Here is a 13,313-nt window from a genome sequence, read left to right on the forward strand (position 1 = left end):
AGGATTGGAGGACATAGGTCATTTGTCCACAATGTAGTTGTCATGGGGTAGAGGACCCTTCTTGGAGTTTCTGTATTCTCAGCTCAGGCTCCAAGCTCAGGACACTGGTGTGGACAAAGGGGTTGGGGTATGATGGGCAAGAAAGGCTTCAAGTGGAAAGAGGAGAGCCAGCCTCTTGATACTGTTGTTGGGTTTTTGTTTGTTTCTTGTTTTCCACTGGGGAGTAGGGACCCCTGAGGGAGCCCCTCCATCCCTCCTCCCTGTTGTTGCTTCCTACCAGGGCATCCAGCTCCTCCTCTCTTCCTGTACGACCTCTGTGTCTGCATGGTGGCCACAGCCTGGCCTCCCCGCCCTTTGCCTTTCCCTCACCATGCACCTTTCTTCTGCTGCACTTCACCCACGGCCACCCTTGGGCTTGTGTTCTCACCCCATCCTGCCTGGAAGTCTTCACAATCCTAAAGTTGAATATATCACTCTCTAATTATCAATCCTTTCATCTTGCTCATGTTCTCAGTCACTTAAACAGGGTCATGGAATGCACCGAGACCTCTATTCCCTGCTTTTCTATCCCCTTCCACCCCAGCTCCTCTCAGTACTTGTGACTTCTCAAGGATCTTTCTGCAGCCTGGGCCTGGTGCATATAGTACAATCACCTTCTTCAACCTCCTTGCCTCCTTGACCTCCTCTGGTGCCTCTCCCCAAGCTCCCATCACCCAGCTCTCCACCAGCCCTGCCTCAGGGCCTGGATGCCAAATATCACTGGGAAAATTGTACAATTGTACATTTTAATATCGTGGTAAACATGTGGTCTGTGACCTCCACTGCTCCTCAGTGCTCCTTAGCATTGTCACATGATTCTGGTTTGCTGTCCCCCTGGGACTCCACACCTTACCATACTCAGCAAATCCCTGTTCCCCAGTGTCTAGCCCTTGATTCAACCTGGGCTTCTTAGAGCACCATCTCTCTCAGTGTTTTTCTTTTTGTCTGTGGACTCACATGGGGTGGGACCCTTGGTGCCATTCCTGCCCAACTTCCTACCTTCTAGGCTGGTGCAGAGGAACAGGCATCTTCAGCAAGGCGATCTGCATCAGCCTTTGCAACCCATCTCTTCCTGCCTCCTCCGGTACCATTTTCCATCAAACCCTCCCCCCCCTTCTAGATGGGTGAGGCAGGTGTGAGGTCAGCGAACACTGAGAATGCTGAAGCTCACCTGCAATTCTTTCAGGGTGAGTCCGCAGGGTGTCCATGAGTTGGGACAAGGTGCGGAGCTCTATCCAAATCTGGCCAAAGTGCTGGCTTTCTGGTGCATTCATGAGGAGTTCTTGAAAATCTCGATACACTTTTGCCAAGCTGTAAGAACAAAAACCTCATCAAAAAAGAAATAACTGTCATTTTCATAATATTATTAATACCTTGTGCTATTTGTTAAAATAGGGTGCTTAGCAACTATGCTGTGTCTATTTACAATACTGCCATGACAAAAGGAAAAAAGATAATTTTTTTCTCTTTTCTTTTTACTCTCTTGCAAATGTAGGACAACAGATTGGGGTAGTGAGTGATTTTCCAGTCCTCCAGTTGGGGCAGGGCCAGGTAACTTGTAAAAGCCATGCTATCTATATCACTTGTCCTGAGAAACTTTAAACGTGGTAAAGCTTTTTAGAATATTGATGTTGGTGGATATTACTGGAGGTTCTTCCAGCCTTCTCCCACTTCTCTGAGACCTACCCCATATCCATTTATGGGGGTAGGCTCTGACAGCCATGCTTCATCCACAAGGAACTCCCTGTGTATGTGTGTGCACACGCATGCACACACATACACACCCCTTTACTAAGGCTGATTGGACAGGGAGAATAAAGTTGAGACAACCAAAGGACTCAGGGTGCTCTTATGATTGCTCAAGTTAAAATGCTGAGAACTGGGTGATTGGTACAGCCTGGCCTTCTAGGAGGAGGGGAGACTGGTCCATGGAGATAGGTGAGTGTGTGGATGAACAGAGACAGGCCGAGAGGCTGGACCTCAAAGTTCAGTCTGGAAGAGCAGAAGAAGCAGCTCTTGCCCCTCCTCTCCTGAGGCCTGCCTTTACCCTTGTCTTTGTGAGAAGGTCTAAATCATGTATCCAAATCATGTATTTCTTTCTGGACCTTAAGCTGATTGGAATGGGTTCTGTGCCTTGCAAGTAAAAATACCTTGAATAAGCCATTATTTCATCTATAATGTGCATATAAAATGTGAACCCTGCTTTCCTGGTTCAAGAACAGGTGGAGTCTGGAGCCCCCTTCCCAACTCCTGCCCCTCAGTCTTCCCCAGTAACTAACTAACTAACCAACTAACTAATACACACACACACACACACACACACACACACACACACACACAGCTAGGGCCAATCCCAACTAGGTGGAATTTAGTTGGAGGAAGTAGGTCACTGGGGACATGCCCTGGAAGGGTTTGTCTTCTCCAAGCCCCCACCCCCACCCCTTTGCTGCCACAACCTGGGAAGCTTCCCTCTACCATGTCCTTCCACCATGATGTTCCCCTTCACCTCAGGTCCAGAGCAATGGAACCAGTGGCCCATGGACTGTAACTTTACAAGCCAAAATAAACTTTTCCTCCTCCAACTTGTTTGTGTGGGGCTCTTTGGTTACAGTAATGAAAACTTGACTAACGTATCCTCTAATGAAAAAACTGAAGTCACCAAATACCTCGCTTTCCACCTGAGCTGGTGTGTATAGGAATAGGGTCCAGCCAAATCCCCTGTAAGCCCTTGTAGGTGACCTGCAGATTTAACCTTTGCAAGGTGCAGTTCAAGGTCAAAACAGCAGATGGAGGATGGTTCTGTCCCTATGCCTGAGCCTCTGTGTGTAGGTCATGCCCACATTATATCCCCCCAGTACTCTAAGAGGGAATTCCAAAGGTAGACTATTGTCCTAAGGGATTTGACTTGAAATTCAACCTCAGACCAGAAATATTAACCTGGACTCCACAAGTTTCCTGAGCTCACACACACAATCTCATGATTTGTGCTCCAATTGGCTCCAATTTTTGTGGGAGAGGGCTTATCTATTTTCATCAGCTTTTTGGAAAGGTCTTTAGTCCGCAGTTTAAGAATCACTACCCTTAAGCCATATCCCAAGATCCTGCCTCTCCTCTCCTGAGGCCTGCCTTTACCCTTGTCTTTGTGAAAAGGTCTAAATCATGTATCCAAATCATGTATTTCTTTCTGGACCTTAAGCTGATTGGAATGGGTTCTGTGCCTTGCAAGTAAAAATACCTTGAATAAGTCATTATTTCATCTATAATGTGCATATAAAATGTGAACCCTGCTTTCCTGGTTCAAGAACAGGTGGAGTCTGGAGCCCCCTTCTCACTCAGGGGGTCTACCCAAGAAGATGGATGAGCATGAGACAGTGAACGTGTCACAGCAAGGGATTGTCATCAGATTCCAGGTCACATTTTGGGAATATAAGAACAAAGAAATCATGTCCATGTGGACTTTATTTGAATATTCTCCCCAAGTGCCCTGCCAGCTACTAGAACGCTTCAGGAAAGAATCCTCCTGGACCCTGAAAGGTCAGGGGTTTACCCATCCACGAGGCTCGCTTTCAGTACTACAGGCTCTGTGTGTGCAGACACATGCATCTACTCCCGTGCATGCGGGGAACATCTTGGTACTTACATGGAGTTGTTGTAGTTTGACACAATTCCTGGAGATTCTCCTGGGGTGGGGCTTTGAAAACAAGGATTGTTCACATTGCAGAAAATCCCCTGGAGCCATGGCAACATTCCTGCTGAGGGCATTGCCTTGTTGGGAAAATGACCTTTGAAACAGGAAATGAAGACAAGAAGGATTTAGTTATGGAGTCCAAGCAGGACTCAGGCCCTAGGAGCAGGGTCCTTTTGGGGAAAGAGTAGGGCCCCTCTGGTGCTCTGCTTTATTCATGGCTTAAGAAGCAGGAGTATTTAACATAGGCCAGGCCTATGTGGGGTGCTGCAGCCAGTCTGTTCTCTCAAGCTCTGGTAGAGTGAGGAGACAGACAAATGTCGTCACAGAGGCATGGACAGAAGTGGGGGGTTCAGATCACTCTGTGGTAAGAGGTGTGCAGAGGTGTTAGCTCAAGGAGGCTCCACCAGGCTGCTGGTGCCTGAGGAGAAGAGGCCCCTGTCTTCCTTCCACACTGTGTATGGAGCACCTACCCCCCACACATGCTGCAGTGTTGCAGAATAATGGCTCCTGGCCTGGAATTAAGGTGAGGAATTAAGAGTTTTCTGGACAGGAGGCTGACTGAGAGATGGAGGATGGAGACTCATGAACAGAGGTCAAAGACCAAGACCAGGGGACCAAGCAGTTTCCAAAACTTTTGAGGTCTCCATATCAGAGGCATCTTCTCCCTTCAGAAGGTGAGAGCTTTCCAAGAGGGTGATAGTACAGAAAGAGCTCCATCCACAAGGTTTATTAAAGGTCCCCAGATACATCAGGGATTCAAGAAATAATATTTTAATAAGTATGATTATATAGCTTACCATCTCCTCATTTTTCTCTAACGTTATGTATAATGTATCCCTAAGTCTATTTTTTTCATTGAAAAATATACTTAAATTGGTCTAAGTTAGAGAACTCAACTGTAGCCTCTTCACTTTTAAATGGGTAAAAGTTTAGGTATATGTTAAAAAAAAGATTTGCACATTATTTCCATATTATGTACACATATTTTCTTAGAATGTGTAGGATTCAAAATTAGAATTTGTGTAAAACTGATGGATCTATTTCCTGGTACATCGATAAGCAGAGGGATCCCTGTGCCCCCAATCCCAAGACCTTCCTGAATGACAGGCCCTGCAGAGTCTCCCAGGATGCTCCAAGCTCACATTCATGATGACTGTAGAGCGGGTTGGCATTCCTCAACCAGATCAAGACCAGAAACAAAGATAAAGGCCATACGAGTTCCACCACAAAGCGAATCTGGAGAAACAAAACACAGAGAGAAAGATCAGTGGCACTAATATGTACACTTCTCTTGGCACTGTCTGGCTGTAGGACTTGGCTTGTGGTAGGGCTATGTGCTGCACGCTTTTGCCAACTGACAGACCACATAGACCACAGTGGTCCCATAAGATTATAATGGAGTTGCAAAATTCCCATTCCCACCTTTGTAACATTGAGCGTGGCACATTGCTCACAAGTTTGTGGTGATGCTGGTGTAAACCAACCTATGATGCTGCCAGGTGCAGAAAAGTATAGCACATAAAACTATGTGCGGTACGTAATACTTCATAATGATAGCAAATGACTATGTAAATGATTTATGTATTTATCACTATCCTTTTTTCATTATTTTAGAATGTACTCCTTCTTTTTTCATCCACTCATTTATTTCTGTATTCATTCAATCATTGTTTATTGCATGTGCAGGTTCTTGGGGTAGAATCATTACCAAAAAATCCCCTGCTCTTACACAAACTCCTGCCAAAAGGTGTCAAAATATTTCTATTGAAAAAATATATGGTTTTCAATTGTAGATGGACTGCAATATCTTTGATTATTTATTTTTATGTGGTGCTCAGGATTGAGCCAATGCCTCACATGTACTAGTCATGTGCTCTACCACTGAGCTACCACCCCAGCCCTAGAGAAAGCTCATTCTACCTATACTAAATGTTCTTTGTAAGACAGTGTGTGGGGTTGCAGCAGCAGCTGCCTCTTAGATCTCATGCTCACTGGTCTCATGATTGTATTTCTGTTGTGCTTGATTTAATCTTGGGTTTAATCTTGTGTCCTTTGCCATGGCCTTAGGAGAAACAGACTACAACACACACACACACACACACACACACACACTCCACTATCGAGCCATATAGCATAGTAAGGACATACCATTGAGCTTTGTGTAATGACACGCTGGTGTTCACACAATGATGAATTCTCCTAACAAGGCAGTTTCTAGTATGTGTCCCATTGTTAAGGAATGTATAAATGCATTGACCTAAAGAACTTCCTGCTTTTATTTCTTGCTCCTATACTCCCTCTACTTTGATTTATTATACAATCAGTTTTTTTTTTTTTTTTGTATTTGGGATTGAACCCAGGGTGGGTTTAACCACTAAGCCATATCCGCAGCCCTTTTTATATTTTATTTAGAGACAGGGTCTCTCTGAGTTGTTCAGAGCCTTGCTAAGTTGCTGAGGCTGGTCTTGAACTCTTGATCCTCCTGCCTCAGCTTTCCAAGCCCTAGGATTACAAGCATGGTCCACCACATCTGGCCACCAAACAGCTTTTGTGTCCAGCTGGGTTTTACTCTGTGTCTAATTTAGAAAACAGCATAATGCAAGACTAATTATAAAGGGTCATGGAGGTAATGGGCTTCAGTCTTTACAGATGATGCTATATACGTGGATGCAGATTTTGATTCAGTAGGCTAGCAGATCTTGTATTTCTTGCAAGTTTTCAGGTAATTTGGTGCCATGGGTTATAAAGACCTTGTTTTAAGCTGTTATTCTGCAGATGAAGAAAGAAACTCAGAGAGGGCAGGTGATCTGCAGTATCACATCAGCAGTGACAGCACAGGAGCCAAAATCCAGTCTCCTGCTCCTAGGGCCAGTGCTGTTTCTGCACTTCCTTACAGATTGAACAAACTGCACCACCCAAAAGTTGTGTACTGGCTTTTCGCCTTCCATTCTGGATCCTCCAGATGGGGAGCGGGTTTAGCAAGATAGTAATGTGAGTGACACGTGCGAAGTATGAAACTGGAAGTTGTTTCTGGTGTCTTCACCAAGGAAATGAGACAACCAGTCCAGATTCTCCACTTATGACTCCTCCTAAGACAATAGTTTGCAATGTTGGCTTTCTCCCAAGTGAGTTGTGCTGCCTTCCATGAAGTGACATCTTCCTGGGAATGGTCTGGAATGTTAAACACTGGTGTTGATTTGGGAGTGTGAAGATCTAGGTTACAGCCACTTTCAGGCATGCTCAACCTCTGGGCCTCAGTTTTCTCATCTCTGAATTAGTACTATTTTGTCTTACAGTGTACACTGAGGGTTAAGAGTAGATCACTCTGGGACCAAGTTTTATCCAGCCTCTTCTCTCAGCTATGAGATCTTGGGTAATCTGCTCAACTTCTCCAAGCCATGGGTCTCATTTAAAAAATGAGGGTGATAGGAGGACCTGCCACCCAGAGGAGTTGTGATAATAAAATCAAGAGCCCAGCACAAGGTAATCTTCAACAAACATAAACCATTGATCACTGCCTCATAGGATTGTCACAAGTGTCACAGGGTCACTGTAGGTGACAGCACATTGTAAAGACAGATGAGCAAGAAAACACAATTAAAATCGTTGGGACCTCTTAGGCCTGTCCTCCATGTTCATTCCAGTCTCCTCCCTTTCTCGATTTGGAACTGCACACTCGCCAGTTTGAAAACATGGAGCTTCCTGAGAAACAGACCACACACTGTCTCCTGATCCTTACACAGAACAGGGCTTGCACAGAGGGAGGGATGAGTCCCAGTCTGCCTCCCTGTCCCACACTGTATATTTCATCTCTCTATGATATGCTAGTCCCACCCTCTCTCATCCACTCACTCAGGCTCTCCAGTGTTTTTGAAGTGTCCTGTCTGTGCAAGGCATTGTGATTCAAAGTCCATCATAGTGGGAGGCAGATCAGAATCCACCTTCCTTCCTTGGCCTTAAGACTAGCACTGCTCTACCTGGTTTCCTTTCCACATCTCTGAAGTAGGGCTTCTGTTTCTGTCTGTAAGTCAAATAATCACCTTCATTAACCTAGATCAGCAGCTCTCAGGGGCCTGCGGGCTGGAATCACATGGGGACCTCAGGTCATGCCCCATGGGACATCAGGATATTTTTTTAAACACCTCTCAGGTCATTTCAATATCCAGCCAACGCTGAGAACCACTGGTCTAGGTAGTGGTTGGTGATTTTGAACAACATGGGTGGAGTGGTCGGTGGGACTGTGCTGAGTGTGGGCGTGTGACTTGGAGGGGCTGCCCCTCACTTCCCTTCTGCACAAAGCCATTTCTTGCCCAGGCGCAGGTCTGTTCTCACAGCAGCCTCTCCTCCCTCCTCCAGAACTGTGCTCCAACCCCACCCCAGAGCTGCATCCTTGGTCTTGAGGCTCAACTGTGCACAGGCATACCCTAGGGAGGAATTCCACAGTGTAACTAATAATGTGTTTTCAGAGCTGCTTGGACTCCCCCTCCCCTTCCCTTTAAACATGTCTGTAACTTTAATTAAGCCCAGTCGAAGTTCAGAAGGGGTCCGTGGAAATTATTTTGTTCTCTCTCTCTTTCTCTCTTTTTACTGAATTGGTATTTCCTTGTCCTCTGTGTGTGTGTGTGTATGTATGTGCGTGCGCATGTGCACACACAAGCACATGTTTTCCTCCACCTCCTCTCCTCCTCTGGGAACCATTTGGTCTATTAGTAGGAGGACAGGTTTCTGGCAAGGGCAGAGTTGGGCTTGTTATTTTAACTTAGCCAGTTAGATTTACTTCCCTCCCTGTCTGTTTTCAACTTAAAAGGGGGTAGCCAGGGCTTGTATTAGCTGCACCGTTCTTCCTTCTGCACTGAGAACCCGGACAGGATGAGCCTGGTCAAATACCACCCAGGACCTGGCTGCTGCACTGGGAGCTGACTGCCCAGCCTCCTGCATCTGCCACATTCTCTTCCTCTGACGCTGGACCCAGAGCTGAAGTCCTCACCAGATGCCCAGGTCTGGAGTCCATGAAATGATGAGCACCCTACTCCCATGACCTCCCTCAGGTCTTTCCCAAATATCCTGTCCTGACCTGGAAGGCAGGACTAGGGACAAATACTACAGGGCCCTAGGCTGTGAGCTCTCAGGGCCAAGAGACATAACTAGTCATCTTTATAAACCTTCCCTGATGCTCTGCCTGGTCCACAGCCATTGTGGGCCAACGTGTGTGTGTCTCATGCAGTGGGAGCAATCTCATCATGCTGAAGCGTGAGCTCCTGGGGAAATCGGGTCTAGCTTCTCACCCAAGGTCTCCTCTGAGCTCCCAGAGCTCACCCGCACACCAGCTAGGGACTATCTTCAACTCCATAGCTGCACTCAGGATTCTGTTCAGTAATTAAGCATGGGAACATCCTCTTGCCTGGCTCTGAATTCCATGAGGGCAGGGGCCATGTCCAGTTTACCTTGGGTCAGGGCCAGTATTAACTTACATTTATTGTTCTGGTGGATGATAAATGATCTGCACTCATCTTGGTGATCTCTATGCCCTACCCATTAGATAGTGCTGGTTACAAGGGGACAGTGCAGTGAGATGGCCATGCCTGCTGTCCTGGAGTCATGGATTGAATCCCAGGTCCAGCTAACCAGTCACCAACCCTTCCCTGAAGTCTCAATTGCCTCATTTGGACCCACAGGGAAAATCAAGCTCTCTCTCCTGGAACTGTTGTGAGGATTCAATAAAGCAATACGCTTAGTACTATGCCAGGTGCTTAGTAACACTTATCAAAGATACTAACAAGAAAAAAAAAGAGTGTGGGGAGGAGGAGAGCTAGGACCTGAAAATGATCTTCTTATACCCTGGGCATTGGGAGTGGAGGAATGGGGAAAATTGTTATCTGTTCTCACTTCTCATTCTTGCTCAGTTCATAAAAGTAAACACTTAAAACCATGGAAGTTTAAGGAATTAAAAACTTTGGAGCCAAGTTATGGCCTGGTGTGTTGTACTCTTCTTAGAGTCACCATTTTCTAGAGGCAGAAGTTTCTAGAAAAGCCAAAAGCTTTGGCAGGAGACACAGACCCCTCTCAGAGATAATGAATGTCTCCTTCTTACCCAGAAATCCTGGAAAATTCTGGAATATGGTAGCCAACTTGAGGCACACCAGAGATCTCTGTTTCCAGGACATTAGGATGGCATCAGATGACTGTCAACCCAGACCTATGTCCAGCCCTGACTGATGACCCTGAACCAAGGTTCCTGGCCTGCACGGCTCCATCCCCTTGGAGTACACTGTGGAGATTTCAGAACAGGATTAGACCAACCAACACCAGGGAAAGAGAGCAGAGATTGTGAGGGCACCTGGGCCAAACCCAGGGTCTGGAAGTAGGGTTATTCTTTGTAACAGCAGAGTGCTTGCCACAGCAATGGAATCATTGCAGGCCAGTGGCTACAGTCCTCTGTTTTGTGTTCTTTGAGAGCCACAAAGGGGACATTGAGAGTAAAGTGAACTGAGAATCTTAATTCATTATGACTAAGAGAGAAAATTTTAAAAATGGCAGAGTGGAGTTTCCCTGGCAATCTATAGACATATGCATCAGGGGGGCAGGGACTAGATGCTTTTATTTGCCATTGTATACTCAGCATGGGGCACCATGCCTGGTGACAATTATTTGTTGATGGAAAGAATGAGAAAAAATGATGAATAAATTGAAAAATGAGTCTTGTTCACATTTTGTCAATATTTTCACTCAAGAAGGGAAGCTTCTGGAAGAAATCAGTTTCTGATCAAGTGTCTGGATTCCTGTTGTAGTGGCATCCCCTTTCTCCACAGAAAAGTCCTAACTGGACTTCTCCAGAAATCTTCACCACGGCTGATTTTAGGACTGTCAGCAAAAGAGTTTCTACAAACGAGTTCAATGTAGATAAACTTCCTATTTTCATGTTGCACTGTCTTACTTGGCCACTGACCAGGAAGAAATCAGCACTCCAGGAGCTGGACACCCCCTTACTAGTTTTTCACAAACATGTATCCATATAATAGTTTGTAGAAATGTGTAAACAAGGCAGCCGGGGGGCTTCACAGAGATGTCTACATTTCTGAGATAAGAGAAGTTACCAATTGGGCTCCATGGTAACAGCTGGCAGGGGGAGGATAGAAAAGGAAGAAGAAGCTCCCCTTCTCAGATGTTGTCTTTGAAGGGTTAACTTTCCCAGAACAGTGAAAGAAAAAGCTGCTTTTATGTGAACTTCTGCAGACTGAGAACTTCTGAGCCCTTCCCATGACATGCTGAGTATAAAATTCTGAAACTACCTGAACTCGGGGTTCAGGGGATTGATTGATTACAGCAAAAGCAATGCCCTCTGAACCTGGCTGCAGCCAAATAAAACTGTTTCATAAACTCTTAGGGGCCTTGCCTTGTCTGTCCCTACAAAACTGGGGGCCACAAATAACTTTAAAGGCTAATTTGAAGTGACACCTGCTTTGACAAAAGAAAACAGCCTGAGAAAAACTGTGTGTCCCCACCCCCACTGCCCCTGGCCTGTGTCCTGTGCAAGTCACACACAGACCTCTGAACCATCTTGTGCATGGTTGGAGTGTCTCTCGCTGCTCCCCTTCCCGATAGTTTATTGTCCTATATCTGAACACTCACCAGGCAGGGATCCCTCAACATGGGGGGCCTCAGAGACTCTGCAGCAGCCTCTGCACAAATCCTAATTTCAGCTCCACAGAACTCTGGTCTTTGCTTCCATCTTAACGATCCCACTTTCTTCCCTCAGTCCTCAGTCCCAGGAGGTAGCGGAGTCCTGCAATTCTACCTCCAGGATACCTCAGAGTTTTCTTTTACAACGCAGCTGCCGGCTTCTAGCTAAGGTAACACCTTTCCATATTCAGCCCTCTCTGACCAGACCCTGACAAGGTATTCACTCGGGTCTTCAGATGTTCCACAGTTGGCCCATTTCTTCCCTAACATTCCCCCTGAACCCTTCCCCACCCATATTCCCATCCTGAACTGAGGTTTGGGGCACACACTGTTCCCTTCCTCCCTATGGCCAGTCTTCCTCCCATGGCTGACTGGCTCAGTCTTTCTAATCTCAGCTCTCTCCAGCCCTCCCTGCTCCCCTCCCTTGTCCCACTTCTCAGCTCCTTAAGTCACTGGCAGGACTCCGCAAGGCTGTGATACAGTGCATTGTTTATAGTTACATACTCACTCCTCATCCCACTCCCAGATAAATTGCACTGAGGCCGGGTGCCATTTATACGTTTGCTCTTGGAGTTCTCTGGTCTCCTGTGGCTCCTGGGATTTTGGCCAATGCTACTTCATATTGCTCTGGGTATCAAAATATACTTCAGATTTCCCCATTTACCAAAAAAGCCAGTCCAAGGGGTTAGTGTCTCATGCTTTTAGGTCCCTAGTACATCCCAACCCCAAGTATGAAGAGGCTCAGAATATATACTCATTGAATCTAAGACGCCACCAGTTGTAAGATGAACTGTCATTTTTCTGTACCATGAAGAAAGAAAAACATGTTTGGTTTAAGTAACTTGATTGTGAGCTGCCTCCCAGTTTTGGAATTGTCAAAATGTGAAAACCCAGTGTGCCTCCTGGAATCAATGGAATAGCAATCCCTGGGCTGGGGAGCTAGCGGAGGGCATTCTTGTTTTCCTTTGAGCTTGTTCTGCAGGACTTAGGGTTCTCCCTGCTATGTGGGGTGGATACTCCAGAAGATGGTGGACTGGGCTAAAACCAGGGGAGTGGGGACAGGGATGGGCATTCAGTAGATTCATCTGTGTGTGTGTGTGGTAGGGGCATATTTTAATGTGGCCAGGGACAGAGCAACATGTCATCCTGTGAAGGGCACTTGTCACAGGTTCACAGAGGAGTCACACAGATAAACACTGCTTCGGGGCTAAATGGCAACGCAGAACTCCTCACGCTCTCCTCCCCCCACTGCACCCCAAGCTTCCAATCTGTTCACTTGCTCCACACCTCACTTCTAGGACACAGATGGTAACACATTACCTTTTGCCTTTTCCGCAGGGTCCAGTTCTTCCAGAGTAATAGTTGTATCTGTCTGGCGAAGCCCATGCTGGTGACCACCCAAGGACAAGGGGATGGCGTGGAGCAGAGGCTAACAGGTCAGGGTCAGGTTTCGGGTTAGTGATGGACCTACACGCCGCTCAGAGCACCTTCAGGCTGGTGTGTCCTTCTGTTGGTGATTAAAGGCTAGTTTTCCCCTTCAAACATAATCCCTTTTAATTCCACCTAAGCCCTTTGTTGGGGAGAGGAGGCAGATACCATGCTTGGTTCCTTTTTAGGAAGAGAAAAGGAACACTAAAGACACACGTGATTGGGCACTGAGTGGGGACATTTGATGGGAACCAGGAGCCTTGGAGATGTCCTTTATCAGGGGCCTCTGGGATTCTGGAGGGGACCACCTCTGGATATATTTGGCCTTTAAGTTTGGGACAAGATCTCCTTGTGTAACTATAGGTTGGGCATTTTTCTCTCAGCCCTAACGTGAGATGGTATCCAAGGTTTGACTGCCCTTTTCAAGTCTCATCAATTCACTTGCCAGAGCCGAAGTGACTTCTTTCTTTCTTTTTTA

At 46.4% G+C, this 13,313-nt stretch overlaps 1 protein-coding gene across 1 annotated transcript in view; it reads right to left on the bottom strand.

Moving 5' to 3' along the window:
* The window catches only part of LOC113192857 (retinal-specific phospholipid-transporting ATPase ABCA4), a 127,407-nt gene extending 114,608 nt beyond the window's left edge, over positions 1-12,799 (bottom strand). The window contains exons 1-4 of the mRNA XM_077791555.1: positions 12,728-12,799; positions 4,870-4,963; positions 3,680-3,821; positions 1,211-1,350 (exon numbers count right to left, since the gene is read on the bottom strand). Of these exons, the coding sequence (XP_077647681.1) occupies positions 1,211-1,350; positions 3,680-3,821; positions 4,870-4,963; positions 12,728-12,793 (442 nt within the window). The 5' untranslated portion in view covers positions 12,794-12,799. The remainder of the gene's footprint in view (positions 1-1,210; positions 1,351-3,679; positions 3,822-4,869; positions 4,964-12,727) is intronic.
* Between the last annotated feature and the right edge of the window lie 514 nt (positions 12,800-13,313).

The sequence above is a fragment of the Urocitellus parryii genome, chromosome 11 (assembly GCF_045843805.1).
Source record: "Urocitellus parryii isolate mUroPar1 chromosome 11, mUroPar1.hap1, whole genome shotgun sequence".
NCBI lineage: Eukaryota > Metazoa > Chordata > Mammalia > Rodentia > Sciuridae > Urocitellus > Urocitellus parryii.